Source organism: Crotalus tigris, unplaced genomic scaffold, assembly GCF_016545835.1.
Source record: "Crotalus tigris isolate CLP2741 ecotype Arizona unplaced genomic scaffold, ASM1654583v1 scf7180000023637.1517150, whole genome shotgun sequence".
Classification (NCBI taxonomy): Eukaryota; Metazoa; Chordata; class Lepidosauria; order Squamata; family Viperidae; genus Crotalus; species Crotalus tigris.
Window position 1 is genome coordinate 437,720 of NW_024100094.1, and position 19,755 is coordinate 457,474.

Below are 19,755 nucleotides of genomic sequence, written 5' to 3' on the forward strand. Positions count from 1 at the left end.
AATATGCAAAATCAAGTAGGGATTTTTTTTTTAAAAAATTAATCAGGGAACCTGTGTCACATGTCTTTTCCTTGTCAGTTTCACTCCCGTTTCACCAATTCCTTTCGAATAAAATTACTATTGGTTCCATTGTCATGTCGCGTTTCTCGACAACTTTCTCAGCAACTTTAAAATGCGTGTACTTCCACTCTCGGAATTGTTGATTTCCACGCATCTTAAAAGTTTCTGGACTTGAGAATTACAGCTCTAGTGGAAATTGAACGGCTCTTCCAAAGGATCCCATCCGGCTGCCTTAATTGCCACTCCTGGAATGTAATCAGTGGAGGACAGTGGCAATCCTTCGATTGATTCATACAGATGCCTTCAAACGGGATTATGGAGAAGATTTAGGAACTGTGTCTAACTTTCCCAGACATAAGCACATCAAACTTTTCCCAACCAAGGCGGATGCGTTTAAACCTGCCTTCATTCAATTGTGCAACTGCATCGAGATATACAATTCCTCTCCCCTACACGGTACGTACACAGCTGAACCGACACATACCGCTTTTTTCCTCGTAAAAACGGGGTTATCCACGCACAGAATTCCTACACACGATTTCTGCGGGCAGACCTCAGTCAGACCTGTGCCTGAGATTAAATGTCCGGATCTTTTGCAAACGTATTAACTTCTGCACGAGATGCAAAAGATTACCCTCCCCTTTTGCACCCCACCAGCTGCAAAACGATTTGTTCTTCCATTTTCTTGTCGAACGCTACAAAAACAAAGGGTACCGCTCCTTAAGGATCACCATGGCAACAATGAAAGGAAGGCTTCCAGCATCAGCCGGAAGTTATCTGCACCGGATTTTTTTCCCCACGCGTTGCCCAATCCAAGCAAGCGAGGATGCTCGGCTTCTGGCAGGAAGTGATCCGAATTTGATGGGCAGGTGCCAAGGCTTATCGGAGCGGGAGGCGGGGTTTTAAGAGGCAGCTGGGTCCCGCTGCTGCTGCTAGGGCTTTTGGGTGAGAGTATAATGAAAGGGCTGGGAGAATAGAATGGAAAGAAAGGTGATGGAGCAACGGAGAGGGGAAGGGAGGGCAGAAATATTTGGGAGGGCCTCAAGGGAATGGGGACAGGGAAGAGGTATGGCTAGGGATGCTATAGGGCAAAAGGAAACATCCAAAGAGTGGTTTTGTGGGGGTAATGAGATGATAAATGTGAACCATGCTTGGGTAGCAAGGAAGGGAGACCAAGGAATGGCTATAGATAAGCACGTATTCCTTGAATTCCACTTACAAATCTTCAAAAAAATGTGTATCACCCACTATTGGGAAGTGAACCATGGGATGGCACAGATCTTACTGCTTCTCTGTACCATATTAGGAATCTAGGGGAAGCAGATAAACCTCTCCCCGGCCCCTTGCTGAGAGCAAGGACAGGTTGCAAGCAGTCATTTAAATGGTTAGGGTGAAGAGTACTAATATTTAGAGTTCAGATCAATACAACTAGGGAGCAAGTTATCAAATTTTAGAGGGACAAGGAATGACAGGATGGTAGGGATTTTAGAGGAATAAAAACAAAAGAGACTGGGGAAGTAACTGAAGAGAGGTAGAGATTTCAGGGGGACAAAGGAGAAGGGTAGGATGTCTAGCACAGCTCTTGTGGACAAGCATGCAGGATAGTTTGGGAAGTAGGAGCTGAAGGGGGAGAAATGGCAGATCACCAGGTGAGAAGGAGAACAGAAGGATCCAGAGATTCATCCCTCTGCGTCCCTTATCCCCTCTGCTTTCTCACAGAGACAATGGGGACGATGGGGCTGGTGGCTTGCAGATGGGACTGAGCCTCTGCCTGTGAAGAGGCTTCAACTGTATGCCCCCCTCGTCCCCCAACATGGAGCCCTTGAAGGAGCGGGCTGGGTGGTGCACAGGGTACTTGGGGGAGGAGGCTGTGGCTGAAATGAGACCTTTGCTACAAGAGAATGCTGGCCAGGTGAGTATCAGGGAGGCCACCCACTGGGTCTCTCTTCTTATTACATACTGTCTTCTGCATCTTTCTTTTGTGTGCAGTCATCATGACCCAAACTCTGTTCTCTAAAGCCAATTACATTTGTCTAAGAATGTGAAAATGGCTTTGCTGGGCTGAGGATTCAAGAAAGGTCAGAACTCAAAGCTGAAACTATGACTTCTGGCCAGAGCAGCACTTACTAGTAATTTTTCTGTCTGGCTTATGAATCAACTCAACATCAGTTCCATTATTCTGTCTCCTGCTGGTCTTCGAACTGTAGCATTGCAAACGCCATATCCAACAGAGCAGATGAAAAGCTAGCATGTCTACAGCAGTGGACTGCAAACTCACAAATAGAGCCTGTAGGTGATTCTCGGTGCTCTGAATCTAGTGGCTGGTTGATAGGGTAGCCCTGCAAGCCAAATCTAAACCAGTTGTTCTGGGTTGTGATTCTTTGAAGGAGGAAATCCTTTATCTTATTTCTGGGCCTATCCTTTATCCCTTGCATCAAGGGAGAAGGGATCCTGAACCTCTCTGTTAATCTATCAGTAGAGTACTGCACTATATAGCAGAAAAGGGAAATGTTATTCCTGGTTTTCCTTCATTCGTCCTATCTCTTCTCACATTATCTCTCTTTCTATAGAATTCCATTGGCCAGTGTATGCATCTTCTTTTTCAGGAAATGAAGGTGGAGCCCACAGGTTGGGGATCAGATGATCCAGAGTTAGAGGAAGAAGACATTGGTCCAGATCCTGTGCGGGTTTTGATGTTGCCACTTCAGGCCCAGCATGCCATGGAGAAGATGGAAGAATTTGTTTTGAAGGCAAGTTATACACATTAAATAAAGCCTTCTTGGGTGCCACCCCCTTTGTAACTTCATTCTTCTACAACTGTTGTTCAGCAGTCAACTCTTGAATGAGCCCTGTTGATTCTGAGGCAAGCCAATATGTCACAGCAGTACTCCAGGAAGCATCATTATGACTTCAGCTGCTGACCAACATCTTTTTCCTTCTCAGCTTTACTAGGCTGAGAAAAATAGCCCCCTTTGCCAAGTGATTGGGAGTGGAAGAACCATAAGATTTTCATCCTTTACCCTGGGGAAGAGAGTCTCCTCTCTGCCATGACAACCCGTCCTGAGCCAGCTTCTGGACGGGTTCATAGAGGGGCAAGTCCATCTGGCCACATTACCCAGAACCAGGGAGACCAGGAGAAGCAAAATTGAAGATGCTGTGGGCTCACTCTTCTGACTTGCAAGTCAGTCACCCAGCTGAGTTCCCTTCAGCTCCGCATCTGAGGAAGGCCATGGGAAGGAGACATAAGGGAGCACAAAGCGCCAAAGACTATTTTTCCAAAGACCTGGAGGTGGACTATTGTCGGATGAAGGCAAGTGAGAACTGAGAAAAGTCAGAAACAGTCTCCTCCTGGATCAGTATTGTCCGTATTTGTAAGCTATGTTCAGTCTACTTTCAAAATTGACTGAACTCTAGCATGTAAAATATCTGGGACTCCCAGAAATTTGTTCCAAAGTCAAAGCAGCCTTATTGCTTTCCTACTTTAGTAGCCATCAATGGGATCCCTAAGCCAGGGCTTTAGAGCAGAAATCCAGGCTGCCACTCAACAAAGTAAGAGGTCACCAAAATGCAGAAGGACTGGCTTATTACATTTTAAAGTAACATATATATTACTATATAAGAGCCCCCTTCTCAAATAAGATCATTATATCTAGGGTCTAGAGTTCCTCATGGCATCATTTTGATATTGTGGATCAGCAATGACCAACTTTTTATTATTATTATTATTATTATACATTTTTACAATTTTACAATAAAAAACCCCTACCCCAATCCCTCCCAACCCTCCCCAAAACCCTCCCCCCTTCTTCCCAGAGCTGAATACAGGATTAACTAGAACTTAAAAAGAAAAACTTTTAAACTCAAATAAACTTCAAACAAATATAATTACATTCAATAAACGAATTATTAAGTACTTTAACTCCATTATATATGAAAAACAGAAAGAGAAAAAGAAGAAAGAAATTAACATTAAAATAATTTCTTTGTCATTACAATCCTACCAATTTACCATTATAGTTTATTTTATCTATAATTCACAACTTCTGTTTCTTTCACAATTAACAAACCAATCATCTCCCTAATTTAATAACATTACAAATATAAAGTAAATTAATTGGAATCTAGTCCGCCATTAAAATATTATAAACTTTAAGTATAAATTTAAATATAAATTATTCAAAAAGCTAAACAATATTTTCTAATATCATACTTATATTATATAAAGTTTATCCATCTTTCTTTGTCATCACAATCAACACACATATAAGCGTTACTTATACCATTGAAATCCACTTATACATATTTAAAACAAAATATTCCTTTAAATACTCCTTAAGTTTCTAAGCATACACTTCTTATCTAAAGTTTTCATTCAGTCTCCATAATCTTATCTCCTCTTTTCCAATAACCAGTTCCATCCGCAATGAGCTATAATCTGTCAATAACCTTGGAACAATCTTTACATTCTTTACCCATCTGTCTTATCCAATAACCTCGAGAAAGCTGCTTGAAGATCTGCCATTGAAGATTGCACCAAAGAACTCTTAGATCTTGCTTCTCCCACAGACTCAGAAACAAATTCTTGTAGTACTTCTTTAGCCTCCTTTTTCTGTTGTTCCTTTTCCTTGCGTTTGTATATTGCCCGAGTCATTCTCTGCTCCTTCATCTCGACTTGTTGAGACCCCTCAGTCTGTAATTTTCCAACTTTCATCAATACAGCTTCTTCAGACTGCTGTTCTACCTTCTTCTCTTCCGAAACTTTAAACATTATAGGTGGTGAAAAGCGTGCTCCCAGGACCGAAGTATAAAACTCCTTTGCTTTAAAAACAGCGTTAAGTCTATGACGTATCCCCGCATAGCTCACCATTATTCCAATCGGAATATCCCATCTAAACGGCATCTGCCTCTTTTTAAGTTCATCTGCTAAAAAAGCAAACTCCTTTCTTCTTCTTAAAATTTTAGATGGGATCTCCTTTAAAATTATAACATCTTGTGCAGCAATCTGAAACCTCTTATTGTAAAAAGCTTGTATAATTTCATTGTGCAGGGATCTTTTCCCAAAGTAAATTACCACATCCCTTGGCAAATTTCTTTGCTTTGCAACCCAAGAGTTAACTCTAAATATTTTTTCAATTTCTCTGAATATTTCCTCTTTTTCTCTATCCAAAATCACAGCAAAGTCATTTGCAACCATCTCTCTCAGATCTCCTTGCAAATTTTCTCTCAAGCCTCTGATTCTTAAAGCAAACTCCATCTCTCTATATTGAAACATAAGAATCGCATCTTGTGAATTTTCCATCTTTTTTTCCATGCCTTCAAATTTTTCCTCCAACACCTCCACTTTATCTGCAACTTCTTCAACACGAAAATCCAACTTTTCAACAACAGAAGCAAGTCCTTTTAAAGCCAAAACTATATCTTGCCTCAAGATCCTGTTATTCTCCACTAAGATCTCTTTCACTTCTCCCCTAATTTGAGATATAGCATTTCCCATTACATCTTGCAAATCTTTTACCGTTAATGACTGTGCAAGAGGAGAAGGTAATAATGTTGATTTAGGTTGTTGCGCTGATAATATCGCCAAAGAAGAAGCCACCTTAGGAACTGTGGAAATTACTTGGCGCTTTGAAGCCATCTTAAAAAAAAAAATGTTTCTTCTTTCCTCCTTCTTAAAAAATACAAAAAAAAGAAGAAAAAAAGAATTAAACAAAAGAGAGGGAGATTAACTCCAAAAACCCAAATACTCCTTCAAAAAAATCATTATAATAAGAAAAAAAAATAGAAATAGAAAAGAAAAAAGAAATAATTAAATAGACAAAATCCGTTCCGTCTCCTTAAAAAAGAAAAAAAAAACTTCAAATCGCCATTAGTAAAATCCTCTAATCAGCTCTGTCCGCTTTTTAAATAACTCACCAGTTCTCTTTAAGCGCGGAGGTGGGAGCGGCGTCTTGCTTTGTCCCAAACAACAAGGGACAAAGGCACCTGAGAAGCGGAGACACCCTGAACTCTGTGGGAGCACTCCTTTCACCCCAAAAGAAAACTCCTTTGGGGATTTCAGAGGCTCTTCCACTATTGAGGGTGAAACTCCCCTCCCTCCCTTGGCCCGGGAAGGAGGTTTTAAACCGCGGAACAGCTGATGCCTGCTGTTCTCAGTGGTTTTAACGCTGTCTCAGGAGGACAGCTACAAAGTAGCCGCCATCGCAGCGCTACACCACCGGAAGCAATGACCAACTTTTAAGAAGGCTAGAAAATGAATTTGTGATAGAAGGCTGACCAGAATTTCAGAGGAAGACATATAATTTATTCACTAAAAAAAAGGAAAGGAACTTTCGCTTTTGTTTTATTTTATTTACATTAAGAAGGTCATGTAGGTGATGGCAGGTAAGGTCTCATACTCCTACCCATTTCTTTCCTTTTTCCTGGACTTCATTTCTGCTATTTGTGTTAAAGGAAAACACTAAGGAAAGGTGAAGGGAAAAGGAAGGTAGGAAAAAGAGAATCTCACCTTACCCTTTTATTCCTTTCTTTTACCTGCTTTATTTCTCAAAGGGAAGACGTGTGATTAATAGACAGTTTCCTATTACCTCTATTGAATTTGGTACAGTGGAATTAGAACGTGAGATAATGTCATAATATTATATCCATTTACCTGAATATAAGCTTTATTAAATTCCCTTAGACTTCTGAGTAGAAATGCATCAAATAGCACCATGACATTCCCAGAACCTCTATAAGGCGAAAGTTGGCACTATGGTCCCTGCAGAGACCCACAGCACTATTAAATTGCACCCAATGATTGCCAAAATTGAACAATAGTTGTTGCTGTTGTTTAAACAGCTGCAATTTCTCAGGAAAATTGCATCTCAAAATATCTCCATGGTTGGTATGAAATACTATTATTACTAATAGCAACAATAACAATAATAATGTACCAATAATAATAGGAGCCCTTGGAGAGTACCCACAGAGCTGCCTAGATACATGGAAATTGCGAACTTATTAGACTTGAATATCATGTAAAAAAAACACCCTACTTGGAACTATCTGTATACTCAGACACTACCTTAACAGCTCTTAGGTTCTGTTAAGGTAGTGTCTGAGTATACAGGTAGTTCCAAGTAGGGTGTTTTTTTTTACATGATATTCAAGTCTAATAAGTTCACAATTTCCATGTATCTAGGCAGCCCTGTGGGTATTGCTCCAAGGGCTCCTATTACTATTGGTACATTATTATTGTTATTGTTGCTATTAGTAATAATAATATTTCATACCAACCATTATTACTAATAGCAACAATAACAATAATAATGTACCAATAGTAATAGGAGCCCTTGGAGCAGTACCCACAGGGCTGCCTAGATACATGGAAATTGTGAACTTATTAGACTTGAATATCATGTAAAAAAAACACCCTACTTGGAACTACCTGTATACTCAGACACTACCTTAACAGCTCTTAGGTTCTTGGTTAGGACTTGAATTGTTACGTTTTTACCATTCCCAGACTGTGAATCAAACTGAAGATTAACAACAACAGCAATAATGCACTGATACATTATGAATCCTAGGTTCTTGGAAAGAACTTGTTGCATATGAAAGCTAAAAAATTGGCAGTTGTAATTTCACGTTGTGTATGTCGTAATATAATTCCCATTGTTTCCATGCCTCTAAATGATGCAGTGGTGCCCACATCCTGGAAAGATAGCTTGTTCCTGAAAAAAGGCTTTTGGGTCCATACACCATCCCGACTCAGATGGTTATTTGATTTTATTGCCATTATTTTGCAAACAGCTCTTTCTACCTCTGCATCCCTCTCTGTAATGGTCTGTGAGGCTGTTTTTGAGAAACAGGAGGAGGAGGAGGAGGAGGAGGAGGAGGAGCTGCAGATGAGGCGACAATTAAATAAGAGGAAGCTTGAATCTACAGAAGGAATTGGGGTTTCTTGTCTGGACTATCTCTAAGTTGCCCAGACTGCGGTGGCTGCTCCTCCTGCTTCTGTCTCTCCAAGATATTCTCGCTTTGCCTTTTAAAAAAAGTTTATATGATCAGACTTGCCACATTTTTATGATAGAAACTGTTCGATTTTAACAGTAAGAAATTACAGTAGTTTTCCCCCATTGGGGGAAATGCTTGTTTTCAACCAGACATTCAATCAAGATGGAAAGTAAAATGCTGTTGGGAAGCAGGGCTAGCTCTGCTCACTGGCTTCTGCATCTAACAAAGGAACAAGCAAAGCAGAAGGGATCGTGAACCCAGAGCATTGTTAAAGAAGAGCATGAAAGCGATTGATGATGCCTGCTGTGGTTTAATCATGATCTTTAAAAATAATAAAATAATAATTATATATTGTTTTTCTTCAAGGAGCTCAAGTCAATAGATGTAGCATTCCTTTTTATCCTGCCCATTTTATCCTCATAACAGTTCTGTGAGGTTGGGGGGGGGGTAGGCTTTTCTTATAGCAAGAGGTTCTAACTGGAGATTATTGGGAACTTCCCAATGCAAAAAAATAATAATAGTTTTTTTAAAATTAAATATCAGCTGGAAGATACCCCACTACTCATTTTTAAAATACAGGATCAAGGCGAGTGAGTGCGTCTTCATACTAAATACCTATATGCCCTTGTAGTTCATTTGGTTTGATTTACCTTAGGGGTGTTCAAGGTTTTTTTCAGGATGAAGTCCACACTTTAACTCTGGGTGGCATATGGTGGCTGTGCATCAGAAAAAAAGAGACAGACAGGTCCAGACAGTGCATTTAAACTAGAAGATTTATTTTAAATCACATTAAATTCAATACATCCTTTTAACATAATTCATTCTTGGTAGACATTATTACTCTCCTCCACTTTGGCATGAAAAATAGCAATTTGCTTGGAACATTTGGAGGGCCCCATCTAAATCTTGGGGGGGGGGAGAGGGGGAGTTGGTCTGCGGAACTTTGCCCTAATTTCAAAGCACTTTGGAATCTTGAACATTTCCTCAAAATCCCCCCCCCCCCAGGCTTATAGGGAATGAAGGCAAAAAAAGGCTCTACTTGGAAACTCAATGAGATGAACACTAGAAAAATTCTTTGGGAAAACGCTAGAAATTCTTGTTTCCCAGGTTGTTGGGGTTTTTTTTCCCAAGAGGAATACCGTATCTCCAAGTATAAAAATGCACTCACTGTTTTGATGCTCTCAGCTCATGGAAGGAGAGGTAAGCAAGCTTCTTCTATGTCTCTTCTAGCCTCTCTTCTGCTGTTGCAGGTTTGGGAAGGCCGCTGGCGTGTCATGCCTTACGATGTGCTGCCTGACTGGCTGAAAGACAATGATTTTCTCCTGCATGGACATAGGCCACCCATGCCTTCCTTCCGTGCCTGTTTCCGCAGCATCTTCCGGCTCCACACCGAGACTGGCAACATCTGGACTCATCTGCTTGGTCAGTCACAGGGCAGAGGACTATATAGCTCTATAGACTGAGGGGGAACAAAGAGGATGGGAAACAAACTGCATTCCATTGCATAAAACTCTGGTTTCCATTTTTTCACTGTGTTTTTTTTTTTAACAAAACACATCCAGCATGAAACTTGGCTAAAAGTTATGACTCTCCAGTGGTGTCCACCTGACACCAATGAGATTTAGTGACTGACTGGATCGTGATTTGCCTGGGTTTGTATTACCATCTTATATGAACCAAGTAGGTTATATAGGTAGTCCTCAATTACAACCATTCATTTAGCTACCAGTTCAATGTAATAATGGCACAGAAAAAGATTGCTTAGATTTATGACTGTTGCAGCATTCCCACAGTCACATAATTAAAATTTGGGTGCTTGGCAATGGGTGTGTATTTACTACAATTCAGCATCCTGGGATCGCCATTTGCAACCTTCCCAAATGACTTCTGACAAGTAAAATCAGTGGGGGAAGCCAGATTCACTTAACAATTGCACTGATTCACTTAACAGCCGGGGCAAAAAAAAAAGTCATAAAATTGGACGAAACTCACTTCATGACTGCCTTCCTTAGCTATGGAAATTTTGGTCCCAATTGTGTTTGTAAGTTGAGGACTACCTATATATCCTAGCAAAAGTCATTTATGGTCCTGGGTGGGTGGGGGGAATCCCATGGTTTACTGTGAGAGTGACAATATTTTTGGTCTGTAGGGTTGCCCTAATTTGTGAACTTCCAAGTGATCAATGTCTCATCCCTCAGTCCCCCCCCCACCCCAATTTTTGCTAAAAATGACTGAAAATGATGTCTGCTGTCATCTGTAAAAAAAAAAAATCCTTGGCAATATGAAAAAAAAATTGGATCTGTTCTAAGCCAAGTGTCCTCCTCTATCTTCCCTCCACAGTAATCGCTAGGGAGTGAAAGGACATCAGGATATAAGTGTCCTCTTCTTTCACTCACCAGAAGCCAAAGCAAATTGCCCTTCCACTGCTATAAAAGTAACTACAGGGTAGAGAAAGAAGTTTGTTTTTACACAGAGGAAGTCTCATGAGTTCCAGTTTGTATGTGATAAATTGATTCTACTGCCCTACAAAGCTTTTTGGTCCATGGATTGTATCCTTATTGTACAACTTGCTGGAGCTACCAGTATCTAGTTGGCACAATTTTGCATTAAGAAAACATGCGTACTAAATAAAAAAAGCATTTAAAAAAAGCTATTTGAATTCTACATTGAGGAGACATACATTTTTGCAACTACCCCAGTGACGATAGTGTCTTCAACATTTACTCTTGGATGCCTTGTCACATATTCACATCTGCCCAGTTTCTTGGGAACAATGAACTCTTAGATCTTAAAATCCTCTTTCAATATGAGATGTCCAGCACCAAATCTGATCTGACACTGGCTGATGCTAGAAAGTTTCTCTAACTACCATGCTCCATCTCTTGAAATACATAGATTTGAGGACTTATGTGTAAAAGCAGGTCCTACAGTCTGAAAGACCATTGTTGTCCCAAATCAGGTTTATTGGTGACATGATAAATGCAGGACTAACCCAGGGGCTACTTCAGTGGCCAGCTTTGGTCAAGTATTTGGCCTTCCCCTCTTCTGCTTACTTTCTATCTCTAATAATGTTATTGAAGTTTTTAATAAAACTTCAATAACATTATTATAGTAAAGCTAATACAAACTAATCTGGAAGAAAAAAAATAAGCATTCAGAAGGTGCAGAAAAACCAAACAAGACAGTAATAAATTAGTGGCATCCAACCTTCATTATACCAAGCATAAGCAAATATAATAACTTTTCATCCTCTTTTAAAGTTACAAAAAACAACAACCAACCCACCTCTTCTCCCCACAGCTTTTAATCTATATACAGTCCAGAAATCATCATCTTTTGGATTCTCATTCAGCAAAAAGTCCATTGCGACTTTCTTGAAATATCAAACAAATAGTTTATCCCCGGTCAAATAATCCAACCTTACATTCTTTCTTTTCATTGTGTACAATCTTGATCTTTAAATCATTCCTGTGCAAACCACAGGGTTCAATCTTGCATCACTCTTTGGCATTTAGAAGTCTTCAAAGCTTTCACCAGTTTACTTTGTAAATGCCATACACTACTGCTATATTTTTCAAATTTGTTTTAAATTCTTAAGTCTCTTGCTTAAAGTTTCTTAAATCAAAGAAAGAAAAATTCACCAGGTGTCAAATTAAGCTTGCCATTTTGAAGGTCTCTAATATCCATAAATAATTAAATTGAACCTTTCCTAACATCCATAAATAATTAAATTGAACCTTTCCAAATGTGATTAGAAAGTGACCTTATGAAAGGTTACACTGCTGCTCAGAACAAAGATGTTGTCTTGTTTGGCTCCTGATGGTCAAACCAGCTGGAGACTTTTGTTTTGTGTTTCTCATGAGGTGTTGCCATCCAGAGCACTCATAGGCAATCTCCAATTCTCCCCTTTTCTGGAGAGACTCGAACAATCAATCTATTCACTGGTCTTTTGTCTTCATAGCGGTTGTTTTCACTTGTTTTCAGAGACATCTTCAGTCAGGCATGACTCACACCAGAAGCCACTTGTACTTCTTCAGTCTCCCATTTCACATATTGATTCTCCCAACTTGAAAAAGGTCTATGAAGTTCCTGAAATGGAGTCTCTTCAGGGGTAGAGTCAGAAAGGATCCTTGCAATCCCTGCCAAACCAGATGTATGTCTCCCATTTCCAAGCATGTCCCAGTATTTGAATACATGCAGAAACATTGATATATTGGTAATTTTCTTCCCTTTCCTCAGGGTTCCTCTTCTTCCTGGTTTTGGGCATTGGATACATGTTCAGTCCTAATATGAAATATGTGGCCCCCATCCAGGAGCGTGTGGTCATTGGCATGTTTTTCCTCGGAGCCATTCTCTGTCTCTGTTTCTCCTGGCTATTCCACACAGTCTATTGCCACTCTGAGAAAGTTTCTCGTACCTTCTCCAAGTAAGTTGATTTCCGCTCCTCTCTCCATCCTCCTGCAAACGTCTGGGGCATGTGACCAGCAGGCAAGAATTAAGAATCAATATATTTTCTCTCATAACGAAGTGTGAGGACTTATGCTTAGCGTATACAAGACAAATTTCTTCTTTGGCTGATAACTGGACTGCCTTTCTTATTGTAAAAGAAAATCCCCATCAAGCCAAAGTATATGGCCAATCAGATATTGGAATTTGTCAGGAGTTTGCCAGTCTCCCTACCCCCGACCTTTTTCTTCTGTTCTGTGGTACACAAGCAGCAAGTAATGGAGATGTATCAAGACTCTGGTATACCATTGTCTGGGCTGGCCTCTAACACCATGCAGCATCTGGAAACAATCCAGGGTCCTGATAGGACTTCGTACTTGATGCTTCAACATTTGGAACTTAATAAAAAATGCTATGCTCCAATTGAAGTTGTATCTTGGGAGTCATCTGATTCATTTTTGAAACTATGCCCCTAAAGTGATGTTCTTTGCAGCACTATAAATCAGTGTTTTTCAACCTCATCAATGTTAAGATGTATGGACTTCCACTCCCAAAATTCTAAGTGGAAGTCCACATCCCTTAATGTGACTGAGGTTGAGAAACACTGCTATAAATGGTTCCCAAGGACAGTAAGTCACAAAGTACATTTATGGTAAATATACCATACACAAATGTTACACAAGAGATATTGGGGGGGGGGGATTTCAGAAGGGGCTGTCACTGTGCTGTTGCTTATCTGAAGGAAGCCAATAGACAGCACTTTTCCTCAAGACTTCTTGAGCCAATAACAGATGAGCTTCATTTGGTCTAATGCAGCTTTTCACCTCCTGAGCACTTCCTGATTCTGTTGAGAGGACAATTCCCAGGCAGCCAAGTCAAAGGCTGTCCTAGGTGGGAATCTGAAGGCTGACACAGTGGGCCACAAGGGGTGCAGGCATGAGAAAGAGCCCTGGCCATTTGTAATACCCGTAACGATTCCTTTCTTGTCTCTGATTAGTGCAATTGAAACCTGTAAAAATTAAACGGCAGGGATTATAGTGGGATACCTATGAAGAATGCCTCCATTTTAGAAGATGACAACATCAGTTACTAGTTCATAATGTGGCAAAATATGTGATTCTTCCTTGTAGAAACCGACATGTAGGTACAATCCTTGCTATCTATGATGTCTGCATACATGCTTCCCATAACATGGATCATTTTGGCAGTAGAATCAAGGCCAAAGGTCCTTCACAATATCTTGTCCACACTGTGACTATAGAGACCTGTACTTTAGTAAAATAGTTTAAAGGCTCCTGTATTTTAAACTTTACACACCAAGCCCTGCCCTCTGCCTGATGTCTACTGATCACCCTGCTTTCTGTGGTACCTTCCATGCAGATTAGATTACTCTGGAATTGCCCTGCTCACCATGGGCAGTTTTGTTCCTTGGTTGTATTACTCGTTCTACTGCTCACCACAACCCCAGCTCATCTACCTCATCATCATCTGTGTGCTGGGTATAACTGCTATCACGGTGTCGCAGTGGGATCATTTTGCCACACCACAGTATCGGGCCGTGCGGGCAGGTAACTATTCTTAATCTGAGTGCATAAGTAGTCCTCACACTGCTACATTATGTGGAGAAACCTATAAAAGATGGGGAATACTGTTGGTTGCTTTCTAATCTTTTGGTTCCATTTCCTTTGCCTGGTCTTTCCACCCATCCCTTCCCACAACAGTTTGTGTGGCTTTTGGAATCCCCTATTTCTATTCTTCTGCAAATCTCAGGGGTGTCAAGATTCCAAAACCTTTCTTGTAGTTTTCAATTGTGCCCTTTTTGGTATACAAACAACACTCATAACCTGATCATTGGAAACCAAACTAATTATTATATAATATAGAGGACTTTACCTAGCATAATGCAACCTTCCCAGACCTAACATTGTCCAAATGTGAGGAAAGACCAACATGAAAAAGTTGTTGTAATTCCAGCACATCTGGAGGGAACCAGGGTTGGAATGGCTGGCATATTGAGTTAATATAAAAAATGCAGGAACGAAACAATAACTATCATAATATGATACCCAATGCCAACATCATCAGTTCAATATGAAAAAATGTGTCTGCTTCTTATTTAACTTTGTGACAGCTGCTCTTTCATTATCAACATTAAAACTCCAGTTTGGCGGTTAAGATTTTATTAGCTGGATTGATGTTAAAGCCATGGAACTGTCCTTCCAAGTTACATTCTTTCTTTCTTTTTGGGATAGGTGTATTTCTGGGCCTAGGGCTGAGTGGACTGGTGCCCACCCTCCATTTCATGATCACGGAAGGTTTTATCAAGGCCACGACAGTGGGACAGATTGGTTGGCTCTTCCTCATGGCAGTCCTCTACATCTTGGGAGTGGGCTTGTATGCTGCCCGCATTCCTGAACGTTTCTTCCCGGGCAAGTGTGACATCTGGGTATGTCTTTGACAAGAAAATATGGAAGAGGGATGGAGGTATTTAAGCTGAAACTGAGAGTGAGTCTTCATATGAGTTCCACATTAACTTTCCTCTTGGTAAAATCCATAGCTTTGTTCTGAGGTAAAATACCAAGATTTGACACCTGATTTTGCCATGTCCAAAATATCAGGAGGCAGATTAAAATAAATACTTTGCTTTGGCAAGCTGTGAGGGCACATACCAAATCAGACAAGGTAGGCAATGCTTTTGCAAACAAGAGAAATGGTGATGTGGCAACATTCCTAGAATAGGTAGAGTAACATTTTGCCCCCTTCCCTTTTTTTAAGCAGGAGAATGATAGCCTGCTCAGAGGATGCGACAAGAGTGCAATTCATAAAAGCAAGATTTTTTTTAAAAAAAAAACCAAGTCAAATATATGCAAAATTAATGTATTTAATTATGTTTGCATGTAAGTACCATGTTTTCCCAAAAATAAGACAGGGTCTTATATTAATTTTTGCTCCAAAAGATGCATTAAGGCTTATTTTCCAGTTAGGGCTTATATTTAGGGAAATATGGTACTAAATGTGTCTGTTTGGCTGACAATCTTAATTGGTGCATATTTTTGGACTGGGGCTTATATTACCAGCGTCCTGAAAAATCATGCTAGGGCTTATTTTCTGATTGGGTCTTATTTTGGGGAAAACACAGTATATAAAATTGATGAAAAACACAGTAAGTGCTGTCAAACACTGAGATGACAGGTTTATATGATCTGAAGAGAAACCAGAGTATGAGTACTCTTAATGCTTGACTCGGCTAGGGACCTTAAATCACAAATCCTGAAGGCAGAATCCTCTCTGATTTTTTAACCTAGTCCATCTCTCTCAGCTGTGGGTTCCTGAGAGCAGATTTTAATGTTCAAGGCAAATACATGTAAGGATAAGCGCTTCCTGAAGTATCAGGATCCAAATTGTTAATGGTCTTAAACATCCATACTAAAACTTTAACATCTAGCTGATACATATAGGTACCTAGTGTGATTATTTGGGGGATTAGCATTATGTGAAGTATATTCTTCTCTACAGCCTTATCTCTCCATTTTCAACTACTAATCACTTCCAAGAGCAGAACCACACAGTGCCCAGTAGTAATCTGGAGCAATGCAGTGATCTAAGTGGGATCACTAGGACATGGTGTACTGAGGTCAGGGCAACTCTGTCCAAAAAGGGTTTCAGCTGCTGGGCCAATCACAGCTGATCAGATGCATTTCAGGGCAGTGTACTTGTTCCTTTGGCAGAAAATATCCCCCTTACAGCAGAGACCAACCCAGTTCTCAGACCTATGACCTAGATGTGGTAGTAATGGTCACTTTCTGGCCCTTCTTCTTTTTCATATTTGTGAAGTCAAGAGTTACAAACCTAATCAAAGCAGAATTCCACCTACTAAAGTTAACAATAAATAAACCACTCACTATGCTGGATGATAATGCAGCCATTCTTCCCTGTTGGCCTTAGAAAAAATCTACACGCTCTAGCGGGGAAAAATTTGGGAAGAAAAAATCACAATAAACTATTCCAAAACCAAAAAGGTTTTTTTGTTTTTGGAGACATTTAGGCACTACAAACCTCAATGGTAGATGATGATGATGATGATGATAATAATAGTAATAATAATAATAATATAGACAAGATTTCATCCTTGAAATAACCTGGCCTAACATTTGAAGCTTCTACAATCTGGCACAAAAAGATGAAACGTATCTCTGATGAAGCATCAATGCTCTGGGCTTTGTTCACCAAAGGAGGCAAGAACATTCCTACTGCCATAAAAATCTTCAAAGCTACATCAACCTGCCAGATGTTATTTGGCTCACAGACATATAATAATTTAAAGCTTTTAGATGTCATCCAGTCCAGATGGCTAAAACTTCTACAGTACTCTAAATGCCTTTTACTGTATGGTTGCAATAATTTCATGAGGTTTGCAGGAAGCATAGCCAGGTTGTGGGTTGACGGATTTTACTGTTAAATCTTCTACTGTAATGGGAAGTAAAATAACTGTAGCTTCACTGCACTTTTTTTTTTACTGTTAAATCTATTATAATGGGAAGTAAAATAACTGTGGTTTCACTGCATATTTCTTTGAGTCACTAGTCCTGATGATGTTACGTACTTTGGGTAATGAAACATCTGCAAGAAAACAAGCAAGCTCAGATAGCACCAAAGATCCCTCATACCAACCCTGAACTACAAATATTCTCCTTTATTAGCATATTTCTTTGTTGTCGCCTCCTTCCCCCCCCCCTCTTTCTGCATACCCAGAGGAAGAGTGGGTCTAACTAGAGGCATACAAGCTGCAGAAGCCACAGCTACTTTGTTTTCTGTTTCATTTGTGAATGTGAAGAACACAAAGAAACCTCATAATGTGGTGATGGTCAATATGAGGCAGCTTGGGCTCCAACGCCTCTCTTCTCCTTTCGTTCTAGTTCCATTCTCACCAGATCTTCCACGTCTTGGTGGTTGCAGCTGCCTGTGTCCATCTTCACGGGGTCTCCCAGCTGCAGGCATTCCGCTCATCACTGGGCGGCAGCTGCACGGAGAACACTGTGCTCTGATACCTTTTGAGGCCCCAGGGACACCTCTGCTGAATGAGGGCAGCCCTCCTGTCACCCTGCACACTTCTGGATACGGACCACAAGGGGCAGGGCCTCTCTTAAAGAGCACTGCAGCAAGTTTCCTTTTGAAAAACAATCTTTGTGTCCCAGGTCTTCTTTGCAGTTGGGGGGATGGCTCTCCTTTCCTCCATTAGGGCAACCTACGCGTGAGCCTATGTGATATGTGCGAGCATGTGGATTACACGTGTGTGTGAATTGCCAGCAATGGGTGTAAGGCTAAAGAGATGGGCGATAATATGGTAGGCAGTTAATCCCTTCAGACAACTTAAAATGCCGGTACATGTGGGGATTCATATAGAGCACGATGGATGCATACAGTATCTCCCATAAGCTAAGGAGATGTCTTTGTTTTTTTTTAATGAAGTATTCTCAGGTCTGTCCAAGCCGTGTATATTTGTTCAGTTCTGTTTATGAACTGGTGCTTTTTTAAGAGGCGGATTATTTTCAGATGGGTGCCCAGAAAGCATGCTGTCTACTGAAATACGTAACAAACTTATTTTTGTTCCACCAAAAGTGAAAAGGGAAGGAGTAGACCACAAGATAGGATGACTGAGTGGCTTTGTTGCTGGACAGCAACAGATTGTTTGCTTCTCTGTGGAAATGTAGGTTATATGTCTTAAGAGCTAAGCCTACTGTCCAGATCAACATCAGGGCATGGATGATTGGCATATATCTATTCCCCCCCAGCCACGGGATAAAAATGGATGCAGTTATGGGCCAGTAATCCTCCCTCCCCTTGAGATTTGTGGATGTCTAAATGTGTCAGCCTTCCTGGGTTTTTAGGGTACAGAAAGGGAAACATTTCCAATCACGACTGCATAGAGAGAGATCAGGGCTTTGGCTGGAGAAGCCTGCATTTTTTTTTACCATCAATTTACTAGTTTGGAAATTACAGTAGCTGTTGCTCAGTTCTCTGTTCTTTAATCCCTGACAAATAGTTTCAAGGATAGGACATTTCTTAAATAATAGATTGTGTGTATGTCTGTGCATGTGGTGAGAAGTCAGATTTCTTCTTCTCCCCAAGAATCTAGATAACAGCAAATAAAATAATCTGAACAGAACTCTCACTGCTCCTCCGCCTTCTGAAGGACTGTCAGTCTACTTGGTGTTTTGCTACAGAACCCTCACCCTTTTTCTGTTGAAGATGAGGTATGAAGGGAAAAGTCAGTCCAGTGTAACACAAGAGTCTTCTTTCTTTACACATCCTTCCCTGCTACTGGAAGACCAAGAGGCTCCAACTTTCATTCTGGGTGCCATAGTGATGCACCTTCTTTGGATGCTGTCAGTAGAGCACCAATATCAGTCTTGTAGGAAAGAGCCTAGAATTTGGATCTGAACCCTGAAACGTCCCTGCAATCAAATCTGTAACTACTGGACTCCTACATCAGCCAAGCCAATATCTAAAATGCTCTAGAACATTCTTCCCTAAGCTGATTGCCTTTGGATCCTCAGTCTGCATAACCATTGTATCTGGAGATGGCACCAGCTGCTTAAAGTCTGCTCTAGAGTAAATGCCCACCCTCTCACTCCTGCAGCAAATTACAGTTCCTTTAAAATATTTTAATAACTGTAAAGCACACAGGATTAAGATGCTGAGGCAGGATGGGGAAGTCAGTTTATTAATTTATTGATAACAGCTATAGATCAATCAAAGTGGTGTTAAGTACGTTGGAGATGGTTCTAGTTCAGTGGTGGCGAACCTATGGCACGCGTGCCAGAAGCGGTACTCAGACCCTTCTCTATGGGCACGCACACCATGCCCCAGAGATGGCAACCGTCCCTCTTCAACCAGCCACCTGCTAACTCGCTGAGGTCCCATGTGGCCGGATGCATCCCAGCACTGCAGGTTTCCCTTCCCCCCCCATCCCAACCCTCCTGGCCTTGCATGCTCTCCTTTTCCCGGGCATGACCCACTGCATCGCCTCCTCAGCTGTCGGCCGGCCATCCAGCTCAGAGGTGTCTTCTCTGAACTGCTGGCAGCAGGCTACGGAGCCCCAGAGTGTGCCAGTCGAGGGGCCGGCAGGCTGTGACTGCTGACGGACATTGTCGGCCCCCATGCGCTCGCTGGCCTCTGTGTGCAGGGGCTGATGGTGTCAGGCAGCAGCCACCCTGGCCCCTGCCGAGCCTTGCCCTGTAACAATGGCACCCG

General features: G+C 41.0%; 1 protein-coding gene across 3 annotated transcripts; it reads left to right on the forward strand.

Moving 5' to 3' along the window:
* Window positions 1–956: 956 nt before the first annotated feature.
* Window positions 957–19,367, forward strand: LOC120297605 (adiponectin receptor protein 1-like). 3 transcript variants are annotated; one of them, XM_039320434.1, is made up of 8 exons: window positions 957–1,005; window positions 1,780–1,972; window positions 2,667–2,810; window positions 9,306–9,477; window positions 12,295–12,481; window positions 13,882–14,069; window positions 14,754–14,947; window positions 17,418–19,367. In XM_039320434.1, exons 2-8 carry the CDS (start codon window positions 1,853–1,855, stop codon window positions 17,544–17,546), a joined length of 1,134 nt encoding a protein of 377 aa, XP_039176368.1. In that variant the 5' UTR covers window positions 957–1,005; window positions 1,780–1,852; the 3' UTR covers window positions 17,547–19,367. The 3 variants fall into 3 exon arrangements, with proteins under 3 accessions (XP_039176368.1, XP_039176369.1, XP_039176370.1); XM_039320435.1 differs by lacking the exon at window positions 957–1,005 and adding an exon at window positions 1,007–1,050; XM_039320436.1 differs by lacking the exons at window positions 957–1,005; window positions 1,780–1,972; window positions 2,667–2,810 and adding an exon at window positions 3,032–3,370.
* Window positions 19,368–19,755: the final 388 nt, after the last annotated feature.